A 9,097-nucleotide genomic window follows, 5' to 3' on the forward strand; every position below is an offset into this window, starting at 1 on the left:
ATTAAATTGTGAATTAAATTGCAGTTGAACTAGACTTTCTCTTCCTACCATGACGTTGTCGTTCATGTCCCTCATGTGGTAGATGTCCATGCAGACCTCTGTAGCGTTACTGGGGGTGCTGGTGGAGGGAGCCTGCCTCTCCCCAGAGTGACCCCCGTGGGGGAGCTCAAAGTAGGTGGTGTCCGGTTCTCTGGGGGGGGTCAACAGAGACACAGTCTGATCAAACACTTCTCACTCAGATCCAAAGACAAGGATCCATCATCACTCACATATGAACAAACTGACCAAAATCAAAGAAAGAGAATGGCCCCAATTTAATCTCTCGTGGGCAGAGTAACCAAGAGAATCTGTCAAGGCTGTAATCGAATGGCTGAGATAACTAGCAGCAGCAGTTCCTGTGTTTGTGTTTTCATCATTGATTATTTGGACGAATCAGGATTGGGCGAAGGCTGTGCTTTAAATCTTTGAGTGGGGATTTCAAGCCTGTGTGCGCAGTAGTTAATTAGCGGAAGGGGGGGGAATTGTCTGAAAGTTCATTTTTGCGACTTCCTCTCTGGCACAACCCGAACTCTCAACTGTTAACACATTTGGACCCAGAAGCAGAGCTGGCAGAAAACTTGTGGCGACACAGCATTAGCCTCCGGTACTGTTCAATCTGGTGTGACGCCGCCAAGCAGCAGCACCAACCGCCTGCATTTTTTTCAGGTTCCAGTTCAGCAATTACCTGCTCTGTCGCAGTCTACCATTGACAACCATTGAATACTACACGCAGCAAACTTGTGCTATTTGTATTTGAGCAATATGATTGGCCATTCATTCAAGCACTACTACGCTCCCGCGAATCACATTTCGAGCAGTACGGAAGATGATAGCTACCTTCACACAGCACACGCAAGCTGTCCTGAGCAAAAAGAAGCATTCATCATCTACTCGCTGAGCTTGTTTATTATATGAAAGTGATTTACAAAAGTAAACCCTCAATAGTGAGCACACTAGCAATATGCTGGCTACTGTTGATAGTCTGCTAAAAGAAAACTATAAAAATACCCTTTAGCATGTGTCTTGGCTAGCCTACCGTGGCCAGGTCCTATCTTAAAAGGGCAGCATCTTATTTTGCGATGTAAAAAATGATATTCTAAATTGAATGCAATTACTACAATGCAATTGTAAAGAATAGAGTAATGACTTACATTGTTAAATTATATTAACCTCTAAATGTCTAAGCCATTGTTATTTTTTTCCTAAGCTAACAAATGGACTTGTTTTAAGATGGTCATACGATGGATAATTTACCTATTTGATATTGAATTTTAGGAACCCTTTAGTTATCAAAAAAAATGTAACAAATGATTTAATAAAGTATTGAATTTGGTCTTCACTGCTATGGCCCATAGAAACGCATTGAATATAACATTCATAAATGGCAAAAAAAAAACTGTAAAAAAAATAAATCATAAGGAATAAGGTTTAGAAGTGTCTGTCCTACTGTATGTCTAGGAGATCTAGGAAAGCTCAGGATATGTTTTTGTTTTTTAAACATATATTTAACACTTTATTTTTTGGGGCATAAAACTACCTCCATACTTCCATTCATTTGTATGGGTTACCTTCAGACGAGTCCCGTGAGCAAAACAGAATGCCATCGTGTTCGTGAGAGTCTCCCGTTTCCACAGAGGGGTCATATTAGTTTGTAGCCCAAACGGTTCAGATGCTACAGACAGAAGTTTCCACATCAGCGTTATCGACTTCAGACAAGTCCTTTGGGGCTTAAGAGGGACGTAAAGCAAAACGGAAAACACCATCTTGTTCGTGAAAGTCTTGTCTTTCCATAGAGCGGTCATTATTAGTTTCTAGGCCAAACCTTTCAGACACCACAGATATTTTTTTTTTTGGGGGGTTACCTCCTTTTCTCCCCAATTTTGTGGTATCCAATTGTTAGTAACTACTATCTTGTCTCATCGCTACAACTTCCATACGGGCTCAGGAGAGACGAAGGTTGAAAGCCATGCGTCCCCCGAAACACAACCCAACCAAGCCTCACTGCTTCTTAACACAGCACGCATCCAACCCGGAAGCCAGCTGCACCAATGTGTCGGAAGAAACACCTTGCACCTGGCGACCTGGTTAGCGCGCACTGCGCCCGGCCCGCCACAGGAGTCGCTAGTGCGCGATGAGACAAGGATATCCCTACCGGCCAAGCCCTCCCTAACCCGGACGACGCTAGGCCAATTGTGCGTCGCCCCATGGACCTCCCGGTCGCGGCGGGCTGCGACAGAGCCTGGGCGCTAACCCAGAGTCTCTGGTGGCACAGCTAGCACTGCCCTAGACCACTGCGCCACCCAGGAGGCCCCACCACAGATATTTCTGTGAGAAACATAGGCGGATGCGGTGGATTGAGACACAGCCCATGCAAAAAAACATCTCTCAAGCTTAAATTGACGGATTCTGATGGGGATTTTTTAAATTATGTTCCTTAGATTGTCTTCGTGTCAATAGACTCTTAAGGATTTACAGCTTTTTAATACATATCATAATAACCAAATATAGTCTATTCATAAATATGCAAAAAATGTGTAAGCGAACAATAAAATTTGATTTGAATTCATTTGATTTTAATAGCTGCATATAGAGAGAAAGCATGCAAACCTACAGTATAGGCCCTGCATGACCCCAATGCATTTAAAAACTACTCAGTGTCCGGGCCAGTTAAAATTCTGTTCTGTCATAGACTACGAATAGGACCCAGAGTTTTACATGACCAGGTCATGAGATCAGGAAAAACTCCAGGCCCCAGAAAAGACGCCTACGAATTTTGCCACACCACTTTTGAAGCTGTGGTGCCACCTCTGCCCAGAAGTAAATAAGAAAGCTGACCATATTTCACTGAGTTTACTTCTGGGTAACAGCGATTGCCCCAATTCAATGAATTGCTAATAAGGAAGAAATAGGGCACATTCTGAATGTTTATGACCATCTCTTTTGGCACACATTAGCTGTGGAATAAAATAGCCAACTCAAACACTTATTTCACAACTCAATTAAATTTTTATTAAATGAGCTGAAACACTGCACCAAAAAGTGAAAAAAAACCTAGTCGGAATAGATAATGCAATGACATAAAATTACGTTTAAAATGTAATAAGTATCAAGAGAGAAAAGGGAAATTGTCTGGTCCGTTCATGGCTTTACGGTGTGTGTGTGTGTGTTTGTGTACACTTACAAGGTGTTCCACAGGTGCTCGAAGGTGCTCCCCTCGTCAGCAGCAGTGGGCTGGGACATTTTGGCAGGAGGGTAATCCACCGAAGGGCAGATCACTCTGTAGGGGTCAAAGGTCAACTAGAGTTACCGCTGGAGTATCAGGGATATACAGAGGCATGAACTGTCTCTGACACAAAACCCATCAGACTGTTAAACAGCCACCACTAACATTGAGTGGCTGCTGCCAACACACTGACTCAACTCCAGCCACTTTAATAGTGAAAATTTATGGAAAAAATATATCACTAGCCACTTTAAACTATGCTACTTAATATGTTTACATACCCTACATTACTCATCTCATATGTATATACTGTACTCTATATCATCTACTGCATCTTTATGTAATACATGTATCACTAGCCACTTTAACTATGCCACTTTGTTTACATACCCTACATTACTCATATCATATGCATATACTGTACTCTATACCATCTACTCCATCTTGCCTATGCCGTTCTGTACCATCACTAATTCATATCTTTATGTACATATCCTTTATCCATTTACACGTGTGTGTATAAGGTATTCATTTTGGAATTGTTAGGTTAGATTATTCGTTGGTTATTACTGCATTGTCGGAACTAGAAGCACAAGCATTTCGCTACACTCGCATTAACATCTGCTAACCATGTGTATGTGACAAATAAATTTGATTTGATTTAGGTAACATTTAGACTAAAGTAAAGGTTCTATAAGTAGTTGACAGACTGTCATTTTTTAGATATTAACAGTGAAGGGTAGGCTAGGTAAAGAAAAAAGGTTGGGAACCACTGGACGAGCTAAATCATTCCTGTTCACATATGTGAACATACAGATAACTCACACAAAACCACCACAACTGACTAACCAGGTGGCAATAGGCACTATATGTTTGCCTTTTTTCATATCAAACAAACATTACAACTACATCCTTGAAAGGAGAAGGAAAGGAGAAAGGAAAAACAGATGTGTTGCCAGGGGAAGTGATTCACTCGGTAATTTTATCGATGGCCGATAGAGTGTAATCACCGAATGGCCTGAGTGTGTTGATGATGTGCAGGGAGTGTGAGTGCGACACACACAAGTGCACACGCACACACACACAGACACACACCCCTGTCTCTTGGTGCTGCTGTTTCCAGGTGTGATCACACCGGGTATGGGCCCAGTAGACTGGCACAGGGGTGTCGGGGGCTCGACATGCCTGGGCCTGCCCGCTCCTCATCGTCTCACCCCAAGAGAGGACCGTGTGCCACGTGGCATCGCACGCAACTTCCTCCTTCCCCTTCCCACTCTAAAGGATGAGGGCCCCACCCCTCTCCCCCATAGGAGGAACTACCAAACAAGTTTAAATATTGAGCTCTGTGGGCTTCGGAGCTGCAATAATGAATCTGTATAGACCTAAGTAGTGGATATCGATGCATGTATGACTGAAACACGTATGACTTGCAAAATATGACAGATGGCATGGATCAGAATCTTTGTTTGCTCTGCTGCTAACTGCACTTTGATATAAACAGACCATATTGACACTGACCTCTGATACACTACATGACCAAAAGTACGTGGACACCTGCTCTTCGAACATCTCATTCCATAATCATGGGCATTAATATGGAGTTGGTCCCCCCTTTGCTGCTATAACAGCCTTCACTCTTCTTGGCATGCTTTCCACTAGATGTTGGAACATTGCTGCAGGGACTTTCTTTCATTTAGCCACAATTGCATTAGTGAGGTTGGGCACTGATGTTGGGCGATTAGGCCTGGCTCGCAGTCGGCGTTCCAATTCATCCCAAAGGTTTTCAATGGGGTAGAGGTCAGGGCTCTGTGCAAGCCAGTCAAGTTCTTCCACGCTGATCTTGACCACAAAAAGCACATGGACCTCGCTTTGTGTACGGGGGCATTGTCATGCTGAAACAGGAAAGGGTCTTCCTCAAACTGTTGCCACGAAGTTGGACGCACAGAATCGTCTATAATGTAATTGTATGCTGTAGCGTTAAGATTTCCCTTCACTGGAACTAAGGGGCCTAGGCCGAAATATGAGAAAAAGCCCCAGACCATTATTCCTCTTCCACCAAACTTTACAGTTGGCACTATGCATTTTGGCAGGTAGCATTCTCCTGGCATCCGCCAAACGCAGATTTGTCCGAACGCGTTTCCCCTGCTCCAGAGTCCAATGGCTGTGAGCTTGACACAGCTCCAGCAGACGCCTGGCAATGACCATGGTGATCTTAGGCTTGTGTGCGGCTGCTCGGCCATGGAAACCTATTTCATGAAGCTCCCGACGAAACAGTTATTGTGCTGACGTTGCTTCCAGAGGCAGTTTGGAACTAGGTAGCAAATGTTGCAACCGAGGACAGATGATTTTTACACGCTATGCGCTCAAGCGATCCCATTCTGTGAGCTTGTGTGACCTACCACTTTGCGGTTGAGCCGTTGTTGCTCCTATATGTTTCCACTTCACAATAACAGCACTTACAGTTGACCGGGGTAGCCCTAGCAAGGCAGACTTTTGACAAACTGACTTGTTGGAAAGGTGGCATCCTATGACGGTGCCACGTTGAAAGTCACTGAGCTCTTCAGTTAGGCCAATCAACTGCCAATGTTTGTCTATGGAGATTGCATGGCTGTGTGCTCGATTTTATACACCTATTAGCAACACGTGAGGCTGAAATAGCCGAATCCACTCATTTGAAGCGGTGTCCAAGTACTTCTTGTGTATATAGTAGGTGTTTCATAGATCAAGTAATCAAAGCCTATACAATGCAATGGACAACAAAACAAACCAAAAGTGACCTTTGCTGTTTAAGCAGATGGGTATGCTAATGATAAAATAATCCAGACACAGCCATGATTTAGTAAACAACAACAAACACTTCAAATAAGCACAGATCAAATCAGCATATTGACAAAAGAATTATGTCAAAAGCATGGTGTAAAAGCTACATCATGTCCTGTTATATCCTCTTACATAATTCTGTACATTCATGTGCAGACTTTATCGCCTGTCCCTGTAGGATAATACATATTTTTTTCCAGGTAGAACCCTTTTTGTTTTCATGTATAATCCTTTCACCCAATGAAGAACCCTCAAAGAACCAGTTGGTGAAGCTCCCATGGGACAGCCATTTATGAACCCATTTTTCTAAGAGTCTATTACAAATGAGAGGCTACAATAGGCCATTATATATTATTCAATTGAGAATATATTTTTCCAAAACTGGAATATAACTGGAATATAATTTCCATTCCTCAAAACAGCCTCCACAAAATGTTTGAAACACACAGCACGAGAAAAGTGTACAATCATTTCCTAATTGATGCGAAAGTGTTGCTAAAATTACCGCAAAATTCTCCTAAAACAGGATTTCTGAGTTTTCGATAGTCTCCAACACAATTCATTCTTGAACACGTAGTCCCTTCCATTCGACCGCTATAAAGCTTACTTACTAATGTGCACAACGAGGCGTCATATCTCCTTAGCAACATTGTAAGAGCTAGAAAAAAAACTGTGGCAAAGGTTTAGGGGTTGAGCTGTGCGCACGAATGTGGAAAAGTTTAACCCCTGTTAGAATCAAGTTTATTGATGCGCGTCGATAATAATGCATGTGCAGAGCAATTAGGCTAATATAGCAATTAATAGCCATGCGAAAAAAGCACGTTTGGGCATGCATAAAAATGGAATTTGTGCATAATAGGCTTGCCGTGATGACACAGACACTAAAAGGTGAAAATTATCTGCTGTAATGTCAACAGTCATGCGTAATCACTAAACAAACAAACACACACGAGCGCTGACAGACAGACAGACAGACAGACAGACAGACAGACGCGCGCGCGCCCAGGTAGGCTATGGACAGATGAATTTCCATGTTGAAGCTGGGAATTTATTTTGAAGCAGCTGCTTGTTGGTTAAATTAGGTTCCCGCTATTCCCGTGGTAGCTGCCGCCTTGAGAACTGTGCAGAACTGCACTTGGGGTAATTGAGGAATGGCAGGGGATTTAGCATGAAGAAATAGATTTCCATCAGGACATGGTGGAGGCAACACACATTTCACTTACACAGAAAGGTCCATGCAGCTATACCAATTTTGGAATAGAATTTAAATGCGATGAAAGCATATGTGATTATAATTTAACTGTTTTTTTTATGAATAGGTTATTATTTCAAACATATTAAAGATGAGTGGATAAGTGAACCTTTGTAAGAGGCAGTGTAGGGTCTTTGCCTTTATGTGAAATTAAAATAATGGCATATCATATTAAATAAAAACTCTTCCATATTCCAATAAATATCCTGAATGCAATTGCAATAAGGGCAACAAGCAACTAAATAAAATAGGCCTATCGAAATGCACATTGATGCGTGGGATATGCTGATTTAAATTCACCTGTTCCACGCCCAAGTTGGAAACACTATGCAGCACCCATGACAACGACTAGATAGATACACAATACAAGCCATTCCTCCTGGGTAAATCGCCCTCCAGCAAACTAGGCTAATACCAGTGTTGTGGGAGAAAATTCTTAACGCCATTTGTCTAACCCTTATTTACACATACAAATTAGGTTGACTAACGAGCTTTTATAATCTGTGAAATGTAACTGAATCTACGATGATAGTGTATTTCAATTTAACGGGAGTAGATTTAAACAGCCTGGCAGAAAACAAAATGATACGTTTTCATTTATCATTGATTATTATTACTAGTCTATTATTATTGTTATTATAGAAATACCATAATAATGATATATTTTCATAACTTATTTTTTCCAGGTTTCGTCATCAATAACACAATAAAACTTTCTGAATTTGAGTCTTTATTTTCTTATCAGACTTATCAACATCTAGCTGTTGTGTAGCCTACTCTGAACACTGTACAATATTTTTAATGTATTATTGGTTTTTTTATTGACAAGGAGGGTTCACAGAAAAACGACAGGTTATGTTTGAGTTTTGTTTCTGCAAGTTTGTATTATTGGTGTTTATACAACACCACTTGACTTGTAAGTCAATTTACCCTTATATATCACAATAATTGACATTAGTTTACGTTTCTGTTCAATATAACATTTTGGAGACGCCAATTTCCCAAAACTTCTTCTGAATACTTGCTTTACAGATCTATAATTATGTAGTAACGCTCAAAGTATTATTTTGATATAGATAAATAATTTTAAGCTGTAGGCTAATGCCCTTTGTTTAAGACTTGCTATGTGACTGCTTCCCATAACATAATTAGGCCTATGTGCAAACTGCAAAGACAAGAACACTTACCAAACAAAATGAGCTTGGTCCAGTTTGACTACGTCCAAAAATAATGTGGTCGTGATAAACAGCGTATTATCCTTTTTTATAACATGTCTCATATCTGTAACATTCGTCACAAATCAAGCCATCGATTAAAAAGCACACATTATCGAGTATTTTTTTCTCCTTCCAGAAATGGCTGACCACTCACGACGAAGAAAATCATTAGATGATAAAGCGAGGAAACTTTAAGTGTCATGAGCTTCCTCCGCGAGGTTGTGTTATTGAGATTTAGAGTTGGGTGGGATTCGGGTGACAGGAGGAGGTGTTAGCCGCGGTTTGGGCGCACACGAGCGGGAAACATTTTCCTAACTCACTAGGGGGCACATGGAGGCAAATGCTAGATTAACCATTGGGAAAAGAGTTCTAACAATAAAGCTTTGAAACAAAAATACGTTGTCTTATACTTGTGCGTAGCCTGTCTGAAGCCTAGATAGTTTAACTTCTGCAACGCAATTATTCTATGGGGCACTATTAGTACTACACTTTAAAAATAATAATAATAATTTAACCAGGCAGGTTTGTTAATAACAAATTCTTATT

At 41.2% G+C, this 9,097-nt stretch overlaps 1 protein-coding gene across 2 annotated transcripts in view; it reads right to left on the reverse strand.

Moving 5' to 3' along the window:
• The window catches only part of tp73 (tumor protein p73), a 45,895-nt gene that overhangs the window by 28,314 nt on the left and 8,484 nt on the right, over positions 1-9,097 (reverse strand). The window contains exons 1-3 of one of the 2 annotated variants that reach the window (XM_042299357.1): positions 8,522-8,632; positions 3,221-3,316; positions 49-190 (exon numbers count right to left, since the gene is read on the reverse strand). In XM_042299357.1, coding sequence (XP_042155291.1) covers positions 49-190; positions 3,221-3,279 — 201 coding nt within the window. In that variant the 5' untranslated portion in view covers positions 3,280-3,316; positions 8,522-8,632. Of the gene's footprint in view, positions 1-48; positions 191-3,220; positions 3,317-8,521; positions 8,633-9,097 lie in introns of those variants that run through there. The other variant, XM_024375399.2, reaches the window with a different exon arrangement.

The sequence above is a fragment of the Oncorhynchus tshawytscha genome, linkage group LG16 (assembly GCF_018296145.1).
Source record: "Oncorhynchus tshawytscha isolate Ot180627B linkage group LG16, Otsh_v2.0, whole genome shotgun sequence".
Classification (NCBI taxonomy): Eukaryota; Metazoa; Chordata; class Actinopteri; order Salmoniformes; family Salmonidae; genus Oncorhynchus; species Oncorhynchus tshawytscha.